Source organism: Leucopleurus acutus, assembly GCF_964270905.1.
Source record: "Leucopleurus acutus genome assembly, chromosome: 14".
NCBI classification, from domain to species: Eukaryota; Metazoa; Chordata; class Mammalia; order Artiodactyla; family Delphinidae; genus Leucopleurus; species Leucopleurus acutus.
In genome coordinates this window covers 38,967,972-38,988,776 of record NC_139156.1, presented here as the reverse complement: position 1 = coordinate 38,988,776, position 20,805 = coordinate 38,967,972, and the positions used below count along the sequence as shown (strand labels likewise).

At 41.3% G+C, this 20,805-nt stretch overlaps 1 protein-coding gene across 1 annotated transcript in view; it reads right to left on the bottom strand.

Annotated features, from left to right (window-relative positions):
* Nucleotides 1–16,419, bottom strand: part of PRKG1 (protein kinase cGMP-dependent 1) — a gene marked incomplete at both ends in the record, with an annotated part of 1,181,231 nt that extends 1,164,812 nt beyond the window's left edge. Inside the window, one exon of the mRNA XM_082854343.1 lies at nucleotides 16,154–16,419. Coding sequence (XP_082710469.1) covers nucleotides 16,154–16,419 — 266 coding nt within the window. The remainder of the gene's footprint in view (nucleotides 1–16,153) is intronic.
* Nucleotides 16,420–20,805: the final 4,386 nt, after the last annotated feature.

Here is a 20,805-nt window from a genome sequence, read left to right as displayed (position 1 = left end):
AGAATCTGCCTGCCAATGCAGGGGACATGGGTTCGAGCCCTGGTCCGGGAAGATCCCACACGCCGCAGAACAACTAAGCCCGTGCGCCACAGCTACTGAGCCTGTGGTCTAGAGCCTGTGAGCCACAACTACTGAGCCCACGAGCCACAACTACTGAAGCCTGCGCACCTAGAGCCCATGCTCTGCAATAAGAGAAGCCACCGCAATGAGAAGTCCATGCACCACAACGAAGAATAGCCCCTGCTTGCCACAACTAGAGAAAGCCCGCGTGCAGCAGCAAACAGCCAACACAGCCAAAAATAAATGAATAAAATAAATTTTTTTAAAAGTGAGAGAACTACTTAAATTCTACTTCAAAATATATAAAATAATGTCAGCCTAAAAAATAAGTCTATACCTAAATATAACCCCGTTGTTTTAAAATGTATAATTCTAATTGAAACATTTAGAGATTTTCTAAATGAGTTTGCATGTTGACACTGTCTAGATAAATGTGCCAAAGAAAAATTGCCTTTATCGTAATACCTATATTTGAGGTTTATTCTACTTGTTCCTTGTAACCCTAAGGAAACAATTTACCAAAATTATAGGGAAGTGTTGAAATTATAGCATAAAAGTTTCTTTCCCCCTAAAATTACAGGTAAGAAAACTACAGCCTACAGAAATGAAAATCACTAGCTGTCTCTGGTTTTAAGCCCAATTTTGGTTTCCTGTAAATCTTTACACAAGTCACACCTCGAAAACAAGAGAACCATAAACCACCAGAGAACTGTGACATTTCATGGAACCACAAGAGACTAACTAATACTTTCATCTGAACCAAAGAACTATCAATCAACACCTATCCTTTAATCCCTTGCATTTAAGGATCTGAAGACCAGTAACATCAGCATCACGTGAGACTTAATTACAAAGGCAGAATCTCAGGCCCCTTCCCAGAGCTGTTGAATGAGAAACTGCAGTTAATAAGATTCCCCAGGCGATTCAAATGCAATTTAGAGTTTGAGAAGCCCTCGGTTTATTTAACTCCGAGAGCAGAGTGCTACAGAGGGGACCTTAACGCAGCTAAATCCAGTACAAGAGTGGTTTCTAATATGACGGGGTAGTGGAGGAGGGGTGTAAAATCCGTAGAAAGAAAACTGAGACTACGCTGCAGATGAAAAATAGACAGGAGAATAACTCTGAAATATGGCCTCTGTCAGGGGGCCATCTGTGATTCAGGAAATGACTCCGAAAATAGGGTCAGAGTTATTTCAATGAGCAGAATTAGAACCAAGAATGGAGTAGAAATATGGGAAGACTATGTATGGATATCCTGGCACAGCATTAGAAGTCATGATATATTTTGTGAATGAAGTCAGAATCAGTAAGTAATGACAATGAGAGCTAAAGTTTACTGCATAACTGTACTCTAGGACGCAAGGAGCTAAATCTATTACATGAGCGAGCTCACTTTCGCCTCTCAACAACCTCACAGGGTTTTCAACAATTGAAGAGGCTGAGGCTTTGGAAGTATTTTACATGATAGCGTCAGGCTGGTAAGGAAAGAACCTGGCTTTGGTTATGACGTATGTGACTTCATATATCTTCCCCCATCTGAGCTGACTGACTGACAGATGAAACTGCCCTGGGAGAAATAAAATCTGGACTAGTATTTGTCCAAATTGAAAAGCTCTAACATAGTCAAATCAGCCTCTAAATTGCAAACAGGCACTGACATATAAGCTTAATGTCGACCTGGGGAAACAGGCACAGGAATGTCTAGTGACATTCCTCTCCAGCCTACAGGCTGTTAGAAGACCTACAAAGAGCCTCCACCCAAACCTCTAGATCTACAGCTCCACTAGATATGAAAAGTAACGCCTTCATCATTTATGAGGACTGAACAATAGACAATGAAAGGAGGAACAGAAAAGCTCCCGGGAAATAAGGCTTCCAGCCTGATGGAATATGAAACCTGTCAATAACCCTTAGCCACGGAGATGCTCCCGCTGTGCAGGACCTCCACTCCGAAAGACCCTTCCGGGGACTTCAGTGTCTTTCCCTGAGCCTGACATAGCTGGTCCCCCCAGCATTCCTGTCTTATTATCATCCTTTTTGGGCAATTCATGGCAGTGTTTCATTTAAACCCAGGGCCTTTAAGAAACAGCTCTTCTGTGCCTGGTGGCACAGTGGTTGAGAGTCCGCCTGCCGATGCAGGGGACACGGGTTCGTGCCCCGGTCCGGGAAGATCCCACATGCCGCGGAGCGGCTGGGCCCGTGAGCCATGGCCGCTGAGCCTGCGCATCCGGAGCCTGTGCTCCGCAACGGGAGGGGCCACAGCAGTGAGAGGCCCGCGTACCGCAAAAAAAAAAAAAAGAAAAAAGAAACAGCTCTTCTTAGAAACTTATACAGTCTTCTAGAGTTGCTTGGGGTGTTAAACTGGGTAACAGCACATTCTGAGTCCTCTGCCTGATCATACATGAACACTTTATATTTTTTATAAAATGCAGAGAGCATCTAACCATCTCATTTCCACTTGTCCCATTGTTCCAACTTATAAACGTCTAGTTTTCCTCATTTCACTCATCACTTAAGATGTTTACAATGGATTTAAGGAGAATGGCAAATAAGACACAGGGGGATCTAATCTCAGTTTTGTCACTAATAAGCTTCACGTCATTGGAAAATCACAGTATTTCTGAACCTCTAGATTTTTAAAAAAATTTTTTGTCATTACTGTTTCGTTCATCAAAGGGGATGAACAAGGATATCTCCTAAAATCCTTTCTAGGCATGAGGTTCTATAATGTGTTAATACAAGAACTAACGTTGTAAAGAATCTCTACAACTTTTCAAACCTTTCACTGTTATACATGTGCTAGCACTCTTACTTAGCACTTTACGCTCATCATTTTTTATTCCACAAACTCATATGGAGAGAGTATTCCTGTACGCAAAGCCTTAGGGGAGGAAGTAGCATCATCCCAATTTTATAGAAATTAGAAACTAAAGCTCAGAGAGGTAAAGCAATTTGTTTAAAATCACGGAGCCAGGGACTTCCCTGGTGGTGCAATGGTTAAGAATCCGCCTGCCATTGCAGGGGGCACGGGTTCGAGCCCTGGTCCAGGAAGATCCCACATGCTGCGGAGCAACTAACTACTGAGCCTGCACTCTAGAGCCCACGAGCCACAACTACTGAAGCCCGCCGGCCTACAGCCTGTGCTCCACCACAACAGAAGCCACCACAATGAGAAGCCCACGCACTGCAACGAAGAATAGCCCCTGCTTGCCGCAACTAGAGAAAGCCAACGCGCAGCAACAAAGACCTAATGCCGCCAAAAATAAATAAATAAATAAAATTAAAAAGAGGATATAAATATTACATTAACAGTCATATTAATAAAAGAAAATCACACAGCCATATGTGCAGGAAGAGTCAGAGGTCAGCCTCAGGTCTGTGGCGCCACAGCCCATTGTTCTAATCTTCATGACAGTTTCAGGTCATTTTTCTATTAGGCTGGGCTAAAATCTCTCAGATTACTCCTCTGACTCTCCAAAATCAGTTTCACTTTTTGGCTTCAACCTCATGATTGATTATATGTGAAATGACTGAATTCTGGTCGAAATAAATGTTTGCAAAGTTACCTTTCAGTAAATCTAGTTCAATACCATAACAATGATCAAAAAAAGGACAGAAAACTCTCCCAGAAGTTGCCATCCTATAAAAAGAAAGCTCCTCTCAGTAGTTCCAATACCATATATGTCCAAATCTTCCCACTGGCCTTTTAAAAAAATGTAACTGAGAGATTTGGAATTTGTTATTTTCCCAAGTGGGAACAAGTTCCCCAGAATCTTTAAAGTATCAAAAATGTATTTTGATGAAAAACAAAACAAAACAAACCACTGTGATTCTCGATGGTGGACTTTAGCGATTTAAGAGCAGTATATACGAACAATTTTATCCTTACTTTCAATATCACATTGTAGGAATTCAAAAGTTTTATTCAACTTAAAAAAAATCAAGCCAAAACACAATATGGACTTGATAAATCTGAAAAGCAAAAGGGCATGTAAACATTACTTCAAAAAAGAGCGTTCTCATGAATGCAACTCAAGTGTAAAAAAGAAATAACTTTCCGCATGTTTCTGCTATAGTTGTATGTTTGATTTTTTAAAAATTGTCTTTAATGTAGAAAATTGATTTTGTAAATGCCACTCACATACCTTTTATTTTTAATTGAAAAGGCTAGAGATCATTTATCTGATACAGAAAGTTTATGCATAGTCACAAACTAAAAACTTCACACTGAAAATTAGCAACATTTTTGACCTACCACTCTCACTGTTTGGAATTTATCCCGTATATAAATTAAAGACATATGAGAAAATGTGTGCAAGTATGTTAGCTGCAGTGTGGTTTATGCTTACAAGAAACAAAACAAACAACTATCACTATTAATAAGCTGAAGTACATGGATACAATAGCACAGTACATGGTTATTAGACCAATACGGACTGATCTGGAAAGAAAGGAGCTATAGTTAAGGAAAAAAAAAAAAAAAAGCAGGTTGTTGAGGACTGTTACGGGATGATTCTACTTCAGGTAGAAAAACAAACAACAAACTAGAAATATCAAGAAGCATGTCCAGATTTTAACATGGTGAATACGGGTGCAGAGCCACACAAAAGAAACTTTTTAAAAAATTGCTATAGGGACTTCCCTGATCGTCCAGTGGGTAAGACTCCACGCTCCCAATGCAGGGGGCCCAGGTTCGATCCCTGGTAGGGGAACTAGACCCTGCATGCATACCACAACTAAAAGCCTGCATGCCGCAATGAAGATCCCGCGTGCTGCAACTAAGACCCAGCGCAGCCAAAATAAATAATAAAATTAATAAAGAAATATTTTTTTAAAAATTGCTCTAATATCAAGAAGCTCAGTGGGTCCAAGGCCTGTCTCATCCTGTGTGGACATCCCTGGTAATGCCCTGGAGAGGCTAGATAACCAGAGGATTTCAAGGCAGTATGTTTCCAGCCCTGCTTCCACACTTCAGAAATCTGTCTTGCCTTAATAACAAACCAGAAAAAAACAAAATGTATTGCTACTTATCTCTTGCTTCACCGTGTCTAATAGTGACTAGATTTCCTCCTTTTTTTAGCCCTACAGACAACAGAAAGCATACCCTACATTTGATCTACCCTTGATCCTTTCTTGCAGTCATCGACTGTTTAACATTTTTTTTCCTATCCTAGGAAAAATATAAATGACTGCCCCAAAGAGCAGTTTTGTATACTGACAGCTTCAAATAAACATATTTCAGAGTTTCGAAACACTTTTTACAAAGGCAGCTTATTGTCAAATAGGGTATCAAATTGTGCAGTGTTAAATATTCTCTATTTCCCCTATTGCTTGTTTATCTAAGTACAATATAACATAATATCTGAGCAAAGAAACCCATGAAAGAGGCCATGTGATCACGCGTGAATTCTTTTTTATGCACAGTACAACTTCATTTTGGCATTTACCCTTGGTTACTGGGACAGACCAAAATAAGTACATTTCTCCTCAGTGTTAAATCACAAATGCTGTCATCAGTGAGACTATTTCACTTCCAGTCCCCTGGGGGCTTTCACATGCGAGGGGTCACAGACTGAATGAAATAGCCTTTTACAGGAAGACTGAATGGCACTTTCCAAGGGAATATTGATTCAAAAACTTACAGTCCATTAAGTACAACCCACAGTCTATCCCTTTGTGGTAGTTCAGACTACACTCAATTTCTTTTTACCCTAGAATTGAGAGGCAGTTTATATTTAGGGCATCCCATAAAACATCTGGCTTTTCTCTTAAAAAATACTTACTGTATGTAAATAGTCATATCAACTGGAGAGTATTAAAATGTTTTCTAAAAAGGACCTCAGACTGCAACAGGCCATGTTAAGATTTACCTAATTATGTTCTAGAATCACAGAGTTATCAAGGAGATCAAACAACCTATTAGAAGCTATTAGAAGTTTCGTCTCATAGCTCATTTTTTCTTATTATAATAATTGTCTTTTAGTTCGTTATGCGGGGAGACGGGAGTGCGTAGGAAACCATTCCCTTTACTCTATCTCCTCACACACGTATTTTTTTACTACTATTAATTTTCCATTCTTTCTCTCAGTTTTCTTTTCTCTGCCAAATATGAGTCCAGAGGTTTCCTCACAGGGGTTTTAGGAATCTCCCTCAGACCAACATCAATGTAAAAGAGCTCTCTATGCAAAGTGCACTATTGGTTTCTCTTTTGGTTTAGACTAAACACAAAAGAAGAACACTGCACCGTGGCTTTTTTAAGCACATTCCCCCAAATCACTACTAACTGGAAAACTATAATACTATATGTATTCAATGATACACTTTCCAAACACTTGAATCCTCATATTAAGAAAGTTATGTTTTCATTTATATGTGGAAGCTAAAAAAAAATAAAGCAAACGAACGAATATAACAAACAGAAACAGACACACAGATAGAGAAATCAAATTAGTGGTTACCAGTGGGGAGAGGGAAGCAGGGGCAGATGGGGGTAGGGGATTAAGAGGCACAAACTACCAGGTATAAAAGCTACAAGGATATATTGTACAGCACAAGGAATATAGCCAATATTTTACAATGACTTTAAACAGAGTACAGTCTCTAAAAATATTGAATCACCATGCTGTATTAATATAATATTGTGAATCAATTTTACTTCAATAAAAAAAGAAAGTTATATGTTTGAGAATATATTTTAATATTCAACTAAAGGACATTCCAAACTACTAGTTGTACAATTGCTAAATATTATACTCCTGCTGCCATCTTGTGGTAATTTTTGGAATCTTCTTGCTTGCTGTCTTTTCCTCCCTCCCTCCCTCCCTCCCTCCCTCCCTTCCTCTCCCTCACCTTCCTTTTCCCCCTACCTTTTGGAGGGTACCTATATCCAAACCTTAATGAGTCCCTTTCTTAAGTAGGTAGGGAGACAACCGGCACTATATTCTGAAAGAAGAACGGATTGTTGCCAATTCCTCCTCCTGTAATATATTCCCTCCTTTCTCCTTATATTTTTCTCATTTTTCCACAAAACCATTCTTTTAACAATAATACTTTTTAAACAAATATCTATCTTTCAGATTAATCTAGTTTCCTACAAGTAAAGGGAATACAGATTCTAGGAAAATATATGTGTATCTTATGAAAGACTTTTCCTTCCAAACTTTTTCCAAATTGTACTTTTACAGAGAAAGAAAGAAAGAAAGCATCCTGTATTTCTGGCTACAAGATGCCACACAGCCACAGGTACCGACTCTCAGGGTCCAAGGAGGAGCCCTGGGGACACACTCTGGAAAGAGAGAGCTGCCCAGCAACCCCAGGCTGGATGGAGACCGGAGGCCTGGCATCCCTTTATTACTTCCCGACTGTCCCCTTCACCTATGGGCCCTGCTGTGGCATGGCAAAGGAATTCATAAATCTGGGGGTACATCACACATTTCTCTGATGATATATTAAAGTGAGTAATTCTCAACCAGACTGATTTACCATCAGAGCAAGGGTATATTTTATAAAAACCACCTTTCCCATCTAACTCTACGTCCCCACTCCAATTCCTGTGGAGAAACTTACAGACAGCCATCCAAGGAGTCACCCGAAGACAGGTATAGTGAGAACTCGATTAGCCAGAACCTTCCACAACATGGAGGAGATGAGGATGGAAACAATCTGTTTCATTCCTTGTTGAAAATGACTTTAAAACCATCTTTCCCTCTTTTGTGTTATTTATATCTATGTTATTCACAATCTGTATTTTTCTATATTTTCCTTTAAAATCTATGAACCCGTAAAATGAAGCATTATTCTAAGCAACAGTAGCCACATGGCATAGATTTAATGTGATTGTTACATCTTTTCCCTCAGTACATTAAAACTCCTTACTGTTAATATAAAATAAATTAACTTGTGTGCCACCTAGAAGCATCCCTGATGCCACCAGTATATGAACATCACACTTTGGGAAATGGGGCTCTGACGTATACATGCTAAGTAGAGTACAGTAAATCTAACCACCATTATTTATAGATAAGTAGCTTTAAGTGTCACAGCATCGAGATTTTGATATTTTAGAGCCATAGTTCAGATCAGAAGTTCTCAAACATTTTTTCTGCAGTGACTCACGGGATGAATGATGTTCTCACGTGCAACACACTCTTGTGAAAAGACCGACTGTGGGTTCTGTGCAATTTCCTGCCATATATTTGTCATTCTCCCAGTCGGGGAAGCCAATCGGAATGCAAGTCAAAAACCATCCCTAGGGAGGTGCCTGTGAATGCACTCAACCTTATTTCCTAAGAAGCAAATAATTCATGAAGTTTGATTTTTAACCTATTATTTACTCATTTTAACCTTACAACTACTCAAACACACCACTTTGCGCCATGACACCACAGCTGAAATCTGCTGAAGTAAGACATGAAATTTTGTCCTGAATATTTTAGAGTGAACTTGTTCTCTGAGAGGAGACTGAATTGAATATGAATTGGTTCTATCCTCTAGAAGGTTTCAGGGTGGGTTTTTTTTTTTTTAATTTGTTTGTTTCTAATACATTCTAGATATGTGCTGTTCTTACCCTGCCTCTGAAAATTAGCACGTGGGAAGAGAAATGTATGGTAAGCTGAGGGTTGTATAGGGTTGGAATTTTTACTATAAACAGACCTGGTTTCTACCCAGGGGTTTACAGCCTAACATATAAAAGAATTTTCTATTTTGAGAATTTTTAGCATATGTAGTGAAGTTCCTTGGTGGTCCTGTGAGACATGAAATTAACATTACCCACACCATGAGGGCAATGAAAGTCATCAAGAAAAATACTGACATTTACTCAAAGGCTTTGGATTTGCTCATCAGGCAATACAGTTGAACAAACAGACCTACAAGTATTTGTAAGAGGCAAATATACAAGTACTTTTACGACTCCCTATAAGGTTTGTCAGTAGCATTTTTGCAGCATTTGAGGTCAAAGTGCTCAAATAAAGACATATCTGAGGATTTAAAACACATTTTGAAGCCCTCTCTAAATTGATCTATGAAGGAGGAGCAGTTTGAATTAGCAACAAGTCAGAGAGCATATTTAAGAACTGTACTTGTATAATCTTTATCACAAGTAAAAAAAATTCAAACGAAGTCCTAACAAAGTAATTACAGCAGATGTCCTACTGGATTTGCCTTATTAAGGCAAATTCATTTATTAAATAAACACTCAGGTGAAATCAGCATGTTACCCCCTTACACACCAAAGTGCTATCAGCATGCTCATCCGAGTAATAAAATCAACCCAAATCAACTCCTAGTATCAACATGTTGACTGTTTAGGACTAATTTCCAAGAATATGTCAAATCAACATGCACTAAAAAAAAGGTTAACCACACAGCCAACACACTGGACAGGACAAATTATAGAAAGTATTTTACAACTTTCTAGCTAATATAAACTTTATATTGATTGAATTTAAAACTCCACTATTTTCTAAGGTAGCATGGGTTTCTATTATATGCCCACATAAAAAAACAATATGAAAATGTTTAAAATAAAAGCAACATAACGTACACTGAAGTCTGCGGTCCACCAACAATGTTTAGGGAGTAGTGCAGAGTAAGGTTAAGAGTTTTTTAAAAGGAAGTCTGTTGTTCAGAACAACAATAAAGGGATTAGTTCTATCAGCCTTTATATAATAAAACAAATCTATTGCAAAGATACACATTTTTCTGGAAATATCTATTTTTCATTGAGAAATATTTTAAAGCATTGTATATTTTCAATATGAGCAATTATTTTTAAAACTTTAGGAAATTCAAATTGTACACTATCTAAAAAATCTGAAACATCTGAAGACATGAAAGATTTTAAAAGGTTAGAGTACTATTCTGAACAAGACCTCTGTTCTACGTTTGCGGTTGTATGAGTTTTGCAAATGAGAGATCTGGCAGGAGTTCCACATGTCAAGCTAGAAGAGAGGAACCAGGGACCCAAAAGAGAGATGCACAACACAGGCAGATCCAAGAACAAAGAAAAAGAAGGTAAAAAAATCATCACTGGGTAAAAGCAGGAGGTAGTAAGTACTTCGATAAAAAGCAACAGAGACTGGTTCTAGCACCCTGCTCTGGGAGACAGTACTGGACTGTGTGTCTTAATCCCAAGCACAAGCGTTTGACAAGCTGCAAGATGCTGTCATCTATTGCATGATAATAGCCCAAGAAGTAAATCCTCCTTTCCCCAAGAAACTGATTGGGCCAAACTAGAGGAGTTTCAGAATAATAACTACCGTAAGAAGTATAAAATCATGAACTGAATAAATCAGCAATTTGTGTGTGTGTATACCTATATGCACATACTCATATACATACACAATACTCATACACATAAACATATACATATAGCCCCTTTTCTCTTCCGGGATCCTACAGCACAGGACACTAACAAAGCTAGTAGTCATTTTTGACAATTTCCAAGCTTCTGAGCTTTCACTTTTGTGAAACAGGATATGCCATCCCTGGTTTATCTCAGAACTCACAGTAACTTCCAAGAGCTACAAGAATCTGAGATAACATAGGGTCCTGAACTCTGATAAGCAAATTCTCAGTGGCAAATGAAAATAATTATTCCTACTCAGAGCAACCATGAAATCACCTGAAAATCTTATCAAAAGAGAGGGTTTTAATGCACTCTCAGCATCTCCTACACAGTGTGGGGAAAGGGCACTGGGCAACAGCCACTTAGCAAGGAAAGAGGAAAAAGATAGAACATCTTTTGTTTTTTCAGGTCTTTTAGAAATATTTTCATGAGGGTCAGTCAAATCTCTAATGAACACATGATTAAATGAAAACTTGCAACCTATACATGTATCAAGGATTCGGATGGAACGAGAACTCCTGGTGTATTACAAATATATCTGGAAAATGTACTTGATCCCAGAGCCCAAACCAACACCAAAGCAAAGTGGATATGTCTTACATAATAAGTATAAATAGATAATAACTTGGAGATATCAATTCACCAACTCCGGTACTGATGCAAAATTAAGAAACCTATATTGTCTTTCTGGTCCCATTTCCGATATCTTTTAAAAGGCACTTCAGTAATGATTTGCTCAGTTTTCTCATCACTAAAACCAGAGTACTATCCACCTCCTGTACCTCTTTGACTGAATGTAGGTGTGAGGTGCTTACGCTCGGAACCTGTCCTCTTCAAATTACATGCGGCAAGACACAGGGATCTTGACAAGCAAGCCTGCCTAAAAATCCTCCCCTCACCTCCTCAGATTTTCTCCCTTTCAACTCTCATCATAAATATTACTCCTCTGAGTAAACTAAACGAATGTCCTCTCCCAGAAGCTCCTGTTAAAATATTTCTGTGTTAATCCAGAAAGGATAACATATTGGTATATTGGTATGCTGTCAGGTAGTAACAAATTCCTTTGGATGGAAGGATTGGTAGGGATGAAGGAATCAGCAGGAGGGGTCTGTAAGGCAAAAGGCAAAGGGTATAGTGAATGATATCCAAAGGCAGCAACCAAGATCCTTTTCACATCCTTCCTGACTGCACTATTCATCGGCGCCACCTATGACATGACACTGAGCTAGAGAAGTTGAGTGAGGAAGGAAGAAGAGGGAATGATTAGGAAATGACAATCCCCAGAGCAGGACGGCCTGGGGAAATTCTGGCCTGGCACAGCACACCCAGGGCATACGTGCTGGATACAAGGGCTCATTGGTCACTTTTTCATAAGGTCAGTTTCGTGCTGGCTCTAAGACTTCTCAAAAAAAAAAAAATCCTATTCTAATTTAGGGCAGGTTCTTTTCTTCCTATTTGGAAGGATTCACCAGTTAGTAAGATGGAACTGGCCAGATTCCAAGGCTATAGAATATAACTGCTGAGAACTGGGGCTCTAAAGACTGCAAGATTGGGGTTTCAAACACGGCTGCCATTTCCTAGCTTTGAGATCTCAGGTAAGTGAATTAACTTCTTCAAGCCTCAGTGTCCTCACATGAAAAGTACGTATGTGATCTAGGACCACTGGTAGAAAAACAATGAGCTACTGAAAGTAAAGAGCTTAGCACTGTGTTAACATCACTAAGATTAGCTATCTTTATTATTCTTAGCATCGCTAGTTTAAAGCATTGTGTATTTTCTATGTGAACAATTAATAAGCTGGGCCCAGAATTCCACCGGTACCCGCTCACTTCACTGAAGTTGCTTATATCAAAATTAGGTCAAATCCCTTGATTTAGTCTGAAGGTTAAACCAGCTGAAATGAATCAGAGATGCAAAAGGCAAAGAGTTTTCTGGGGCATCCATTCCAAAGCATCCGTGTCCCAGTGGAAGAAGGTACAAGTTCCAAAGGATGAATTACATCATCAAGAATCAAGGGATTTGTGACGGGAAATGCTCAAGTGGCTTGGAATACAATACATTATTCCTGTAACAGATTAATATTGATTCCAGCCTTTGCCTAAGCTAATTTAAAAAACAACAACTGTATGCAGTCTTCTGAGCTAACTGGGTGGTCAAAATAAGGAATTTAGGTGTGTATAAAAAGTTAAGGGGGCAAATTAGGATAGTAGGTAATTCTTGATGTGGAATATATGCATGCAGGGAATCAGAAGTTCACAGAAAACCATGTGAAATACTCAGTTATTTGGCAGAAAGTTATATATATAAGTGTAAAGTATCATCATCGTCATCCAAAACAGCCTACAGTTTTCAGTGATTATCACTTGATCTCTACTGGGCATTTCTAAGGGGTCTGAAAATGAGGACTGCAATAAGTCGGATGTTTTCTTTTTAAACATGATCATCATACTGTACACTTGATACTTATGCTGTGAGCTCAGATCTTCCCTTTCCCTAGTATAATTTTCATCTAAGCATTCCTTAGATACTTAGATCATTCTTAATGGAGATTGTGCATTATACCCTCTGTGGACACATGGAAATCTGGCTAATTGGACTGACTTGATTACAATAGTCGGTGAATTCTCCCATTTCCTCCCACTGCAATAAATGCTGAAGATATTTTTACCACCGATTATGTAAATATTTCAGATTGCAATCATTTTCTAAAACAGTGGTTACAGGCAAAAGTTCTTTTCTCATTCTGCCCATCAAACAATTCCTACACTTTCAAAATATGTTTCTCTTCTTGTTAGTATAAAAACTGGGTGTCCTAGTAAAGTCTGAAACAAACCCATAGCATGAATAGCTATCACTAAATCCTACAGCAATTGCAATTGAACACTAGCTTTGTGATAAAGCAGTCTCCTTCAGCCCCAGTGAGTGCATCAGGAGGGCACAACTTTTAACAAAGGATGCACAAGCTGATGGAATGTCTACTCCCCAAATCCAAATATCTGAAAATTAGCAAATACACGTTTATTTTGAAAGCATCTTGTTTGCTGTTAAATGTTGTATCCCAGATATACTTTTTAAATTATTTCTTTTCTTGGCCAAAATAAGGTGTCTCACCAATAATTTAGTACTGTCTCTTTAAACGCTAGGATGAGTACCTAATTCCAGAGGTTACTATGCCCATATATTATACCTGTCAAAATTCTTTAAACTCTAATGAGTCAGCTTGCTGAAAATACACTCCACGCTTCCATTTGAAAGTATAAAGCTAAGTGCTGAGCTGGGAAAAGTTTACACTCAGTCCCAGCGTAAATCAGCGCACAGAGGAAGTAGAAAAGCACTTCAGCTAGCTGTTGCAGACACAAATACGCGCCCGACCGACCGCTACTGCGCATGATCCACTCTTTTGATGAATGTTCCTACCCCTAACCCGAAAACGTCGGGAGTGTGTGCGCGGGGGCGGGGGAGGGGGCGGGGGAGGAATAAAAAAAAAAAGGAAGATAATGTGTACGTTTGAAAGATCAGCCATTTCCTCTCAGTACACACAAAAACGCCTCTCATTCCTAGAGAGATTTCTTATCAAGGAAAATAAAAGTGCCTCTTTGAGAGCTAGCTCCTGAATGAGAGTGGACTCTGGGAGAGACAGTTTCCTCTCCTGTCCTCTCTAGACCCCAGTGAAATCTCCTCTTTGCTACGAGGTGGTGCTGGTTACTCTTTGAGGGGCACAGTCCAGACACAGAGATCTGAAATTTCAAAAATGCGATAAAGCCCCAGCCGGTCAGCCCTAGGAGGCGAACAGCTGCCGGGTGACCGCTGATGAAGTGGCTTCTTCAGGAGGTGGGCAGATTGATTCCAGCTGCTGAGAGCGGGGCAGGGCAGCGGCCGAGGAATGCGCAGCTCAGCTGAGGCAAGACACAGCAGCTTCCCAACCAAGGGCAAGGCCAAATGTTAGCTCTGATTGCAGTCTTGGCCTGAGAGAAGTAAGAATGCCATTGTTCCATTTGATAGGGACTTCCAAAGCAGCCTGGCCCAAAAGGTGCTATGTGCACGGTGTCATTTTATATGTGGAGCGTCGCTCAGGAAATCTGAAAGCTGTCCCTCAAGACGTTGGTTCAGAGTGGGCCTGCAGTTCCCAAGGTGAATCCTTTCTGCCTGATTCCTGTTTTTCTCCCTCAACCCACTCCCAGCTCCTGGCCCTTTCCTAACACCTCTCAACCCCTACCCAGACTCCTTTGCTCCCCTCTCCCCCACTCCCACATGCAAACACTGTAATCAGTACACAACTGAAACAGACAAGGAAGGGGTGCAGCGGAGGAGTGGGGGACATCCAGAGCCCTGCAACTGGCCTGGATGGAGACATACAAGAGGACATGCTCTTTAGAAGTACTGGCCTCAAAGTCAGAGAGCTCAGGGGGAAGGACTAATGTAGGGGTCCCCTGAGGGCCCCAAACTCAGACGCCAAGTGATCTAACAACAGGGAAGGGGTAAGAGGTAGGTGGGCATGAAGGCACGCCTAATGGAATATTCAATATCCTGAGAAATGCACTTTCGGCCGTGCACTTCCAGAGACTAAAAGCCAGTAATGGGCTCTGGAGTCTGCACTTCCTCTCCCTAATGTCCAGAGGCGCGCTTTAATGCTGCAGCCAATCGATCAGGCTTCTCCGGTGAAGGCGGCCAGTGGAGAGCAAAAGCTTCCTCCTTGTGGCCAAAATCGCCCGGCCTCCTCTGCACACCACGAAAGAGCGACAACAACTTTGAACTGTCAGGACTTGGCTCTCAACGTGCTGGGAGAAGGAAAGGAAGGAGCCTGGAGGCGTCCAGAGAAATAGCTCCCCTCCCTCTTAATCCCAGCTTTTCCAGGGAGACTCAGAAGGAAGACAAACAAGGAGGGGGCATTATCCACCCTGAGACAGGGCTGACCAGTAGCCCCAAACCTGCTTCAGGTGCAAGGTCACCGAACCGCCTCCAAGCCCTGGGCAGCCCAAGATGTGGCGCTTCTGGAAGGGACACAAACTGAGCAAAAGAACATCCAGAAAGTGGGGTTTCTTTACAATCTTCTGCTGACATCGCTTGCTGCCTGGAAAGTGACCCTCAGAGGCTGATTCCTGCCGCGGAGACGCATCCCAGTCCCGCCTCCCTCCCCCCACCCCCTCAGCGCCTTCCCAGCAGGGCTTGGGCTCCGGGCGAGTTCAGTCCCTAAATTGAACCCAACCCTGTCCAGCCTCCCGTCGCCGCTCCCAAATGGCTCCAGCGGCGCACTGAGCATGCCCTGTGGCCTGGGTTTGGGGGTCACCTCCGGGAAACTTTCCGGGCCCCGGGATGGGCCGGGTTCTGTCCCCCGCGGGCGCCCCCCCAGGGGTGTGCGAAGGAAAGACCGCGCGACTGCAGCCGCGTGCGGAGCGGCCAAGTTAGCGAGCGCGACAAAACTTTCCACGCTCCTTCTTCCCACCCCACCTCACCCAGCCACAGGGGCGCGTCTCCCCGAGGAGCTCGCCTTTCCCAGCCCGGCGGAGACAAGCACAGCACGTGATGGGCAGAAATAAAAATAAACACTTCCCATTCCCGGCCCGCGAGGGCCAGCCCCCACTCGGCGCGCTGCGGAGAACTAGGGGCGCCCTGCGTCGAGCAGTCCCCGAGCCGCCGCGGCCCGGAGCCCCCAGCCCCCCAAGCCGCCGCCAGGACGGCCACCCGGCCCGCCCGCCGCAAGGGGTGGCCCCGCTCCGGCCCTCCGCGCCGAGCCCCGGCGCCTACCTTTCAGATTTGGTGAACTTCCGGAATGCCTGTCGGAGGTCGTGGAAGGACCTGTACGTCTGCGGCTCGGCCGAGATGCCCTGTGCCCGGGTGGTCCGGGGGCCGATGTGGGTCGAGGGCACGGGCAGCACCGACTGGCACTTATGGAGCTTCCTCTTCAGCTCCTGGATTTCTTCCTCCTTCTCTGACAGCCGCTTCTCCAGCTCTTTGATCCTCTCTTCCTTGAGCATGAGAATCTTGGCAAAGTCTTCCTCTAGCTCGCTCATGTTTTCCCTGAGCCCCTCCGCGAAACTTTGTCTCGGGCGGCGGCGGCGGCGGCGGCGGCGGCGGCTGGGACGACAGCCGGGCGAGGCGAGCGCGGAGTGAGCGAGTGAACGGGCGCTAAGTACTCGAGCGCAGCGGTGCTGCTCCTAGTGCGGCGCGAGAAGCCGCTTTCTTCGAGCCGCTTCTGCTGAAGGGACTAAAAGCACCAAGGGGAGGATGAGAAGTCTAAAAGCGAAGGAGAGGAGAGGCAGAGTGCTAATCGCCCGTCTCTCCGGGGAATAGGTGATTATCTTTCATTGAGAAACCAATTAGAGCTGCCCTTCCTCCCCTGAGACCCCCTCCCCCGTCCCCCTTTCCCAATCACTTCGTGAGAACACGGCGCGCGCGCCACCCCACCGAGAGCCTGCTTTCTAGCTGGGAGGGTTAGACCAGCGAGCCTGGTCTCACCTCATCACATAATAATCACTCTTGCACGCTGTATAGTGCCAAAGGAAAGGGGTGGGGTGGAGGTGGAGGGGAGAGCTTTATGCCACTTGATCCTTGAAATAGCAACAATTACCATGTGATCTGGCAGATGACGCAGCGCTTGTAACTGGAGCCTAAAGACTTTGTGGTGTGTGTACGTGCGTTTGTGTGTGTGTGTGTGTGTGTGACATTTCATAAATATTAAACTGCCTTTAGACAATAACCTGCGTGAATTCATCTTTGCTTTCACCTTTTACTTCTGCTCTGGATGATAAGGGGGTGTGTGTGTGTTTCTAACTGGGAAGTTCTGTGGTTGTGACCCTGAGTAATAAGAATGACAGAGCACTCGCAGTTCCAGGTGTTTTCAGCATAAACTTTTAGTGGAAATAGTAAACTAAAATTGTTGGTGGGTAAGTTGGATGAATTACTCATAGGGTAATGAGCCAATGTTTACCGAAAAGAATAAAAGGTCCATGCATCCATCGTAAACTTCTTAGAGTTTGGATTCTATTTCATCTGCTACAGTTAAAATTTGTATATTGAGCAGCCAAATTATATTACCATACCATCTTATATGGTTGCGAATTGAGGGCTACCAGTGCTAAGCTGCTGGCTCACCCTACCAGCTCCTGTTTTAGGGAAAAATAGCTTCTGTTATCTGTATTTCTCCCTCACCTGGGCATCCATCACCACACTCTCTGCTAAAGGGATTTTCATACTCATTTGAACCCGGAGTATTTGCTATTTCCTACACTCTATTTTTTGTATATGTATATGTCACAGGGAGCATTTCTTTATAACATAAATCAGTTTAAGAGTTTGTCTGGGTAGGTGGGAGGAGCATTTCCTCAGATAATGATCCACAAATTAACATAGCTTTTTTAAAGGAAAAAAAATGGATGCAAACTAAGATACCAAAGGGTTTTTGTAGAAATAGTAATTTTCCTTAAAAAGAAAGATCAATGTACAATCCACTGGCTACTTATTAAAAACAAATCTTTCTACCTTGCCTGAAACACCTCAGTAAAGGAAAAAGCAGGCATATACTTTCATTTATAAATAAACCCTGAAATATATTTTACTCTGAAGACGTCTTTATTATTTACTGTTAGTTCTACTCATCTATTTTAAATTAAAAACATTTTAAGCCACATCTGAATTTTTAATCACACCAGATGCTCAAGACTGGCTTCATCTACTCATATTTGAGAAGGAGTTCTCTGTCTTGTTGATAGTTACTATTCTATTGCTTCTATCTATAAACAATTGGCTATAATCCTTTTAGAAACACTCAAAATAACTGGCATTTAAAAATACATTAGAAAAAATTTTTAGCACCTTCAAATATCTAGGCATAGGTTCAATTTTATTTATGGGAGATATAGTTTTTAAATGATTCTTAAATGGGCAGGTTATTTTCAAGTCTTATACTAATCTTAAATGCAGATATTCAGATGTTTATCTTGCTTATTAAAAAAAGAAACCTTTAGACCAATATTTTACACACATCTCAAAACCCTAAATTCACCCCTATCTTCCAAAATTAATCTTATTTTTTTTAATAAATCAGTTTTAACTTAGGTAATGTTGACACCCGGTGACCTTAAATCGTGTGCATTGGCTTAGGAAATACTTAGAGCACAGGAACGCTTGAGAAAATACAGACTGGTAGAAGAGTATACACTGATTTATTAAAAATCATAGCATTTTAAATCTGTAAGCAACTTTGAAGATGATCTAACCCAACCACTTCATATTATAAAGGAGGAAAATGAAATCTTGAAAGGTGAAGTCCCAGATCACCCAAGGGCAAAAGTTTGAAGCCAGGATTCCCCAGGCCATGCTGCTCCTAGCTTGAAGCCTGAAAATCTAGAAATTCTATGATTCTGAGACTCTAGTGTTCAAAGATGTGACTTTACCCTTTGTTCTTTGCATTTAAATCTGTAGCAGAAAGTTTCAACTGTCAAAGCAAAAAGTGTTAATGAAACTTTAGATTTTTTTTTTTTCTTAAAGGAGAAGGTCGCCATCTAGTGCCCTTGGAGATATTTGCTAAATAAATATCTTAATCACAGGGAAGTGAGGCTAGGTCCTTAAATACCTGTGCGAGAGTTTTCATGTTCCATGTTTGAACGAAATAAAGAAAATATACAGAATTTTGTGTCAGAATAAAAACACTTTTTAAAATGACAAATTAAAAAATCTTTTAGCTACTGGATAATGACAGTGACGGTACATATCCATTGAGTGTTTAATATGCACCAGCGCAGGGCTAAACCCTTTATGTGACTAGATGGTTTTATCCCCAAGATGACTCTGTAAGGTAGGTACTATTATTTATTCTCATTTTATAGATGGAGAAACTTAGCCAGATTAATTTGCCCATGGCCACACTGTCCAGATTTGACCCAGGCTGTCTTAATCCCCATGCATACTGCTTCAACCTGAAATACATTAAAATGTCCACTTCTCTACGAGCCCAGTGACAAGCAAAACTAGAAGTTCTTTATTGATGAGAACATACTAAATTTAAAATCCCATATAAGCTCAGATAAGTATCTAAGACTCTGGCTTCTCAGCAACCAATCTCTTTACCAAAGTTGTTTTCCTTATGATACTTTGGGATTTACTATACATTTCATATACAGTTTCAAAAGTACATGTACCTTCACATGTTATGATGGCGCTTTGCCTCTCCACCTCCACCCCGCTAATAAGGAACACTTTCTAAAGAACTTGAAGCCGTATGGATGTGAGTAGCTCATAGGGAATTCCTGTCCTTTAATCCAGGTCAGTGTCACATGGGGCAATGGGAAGACAGTATCTATATATTTTTAAAAAGTCAATAATAATAATAAAACAGACTAATAGTCTGCTTTTTATTATCACTATATGCCAGGAGTTCTCACCAATGTCTGTGATAAAATACTCCTCCCCCCACCCCCAAAGAATATTGTTGGTCTAAGTTCAAGCAATTGCTGCATTTATTGTTGAGTGGGTGGACCACTCCCATTGCCCCACCCCTGGAACAACACTGACCTTGTTGCATGTTACAAGGATCCAGAGTGAAGAAAATAGTCATGTGCAGATGGTTTGAGTGAGGTCCCACGGATGGCAGTAGAGGAGTGCAGAGAACATTTTGGGGAAATGAAAATATAGACAAGGGTCTAAGCTTTTGGGAATGGGTGAGATGAGGGGAATTTAAACCATCTATTTTCAATACCTTACATCCAAACACCGCTCTTGGCTACAAAGATGACAGTATTTGTGGGAAATTGCACGCAATACATTTTCCATCAAGGGATGCAATTAGTAAACTAAGAGTACTGGACTGGATCCAAAAACTATATTTATTTCTCAGCTCTGTCACTTCCCAAGCTGTGTGCTCTCAGGCAAATCCCTAAACTTATCTGGGATTCACTTTCCTCATTTGTAAAATGGGGAATGGGAGTCACCTTGGGTCCATTTCACCTTTCTATCTTTAAAGAGTCTATGGAATTCTGCTCTCCCTATGACTTACATTTTGAAATTATCAGTCTGTTTTTATAGACAACATCCATTTGTGTACTTCAGCTGAGTTTAAAGCTGAAAAGAAAGATTTATGATGGAGTCTGGTTGGTCCTATAAAGATTACAGTGACTTTGTGATTAACAGAAACTTGGACCATTTTCAGTTAATTCTACATCATACTTGATGTGGCTTCAACACTGTCACCTAAATCATTCTGGTGACCATAAAGTGTGGTCACACCTTAGGCGAGATAAAAGCTTGAAGTCTTGAAATACAACCACATCTATGTTAACCACCACACAGAACATGAAAATAGCAAATGAACTGTTGCCTCAGTTAAACTTCAAAACTGGTTTCAATGTATTGAATTTACTTAATGTAGCATAGATTATGTTTTCTTGTAAAACATGTTCCTA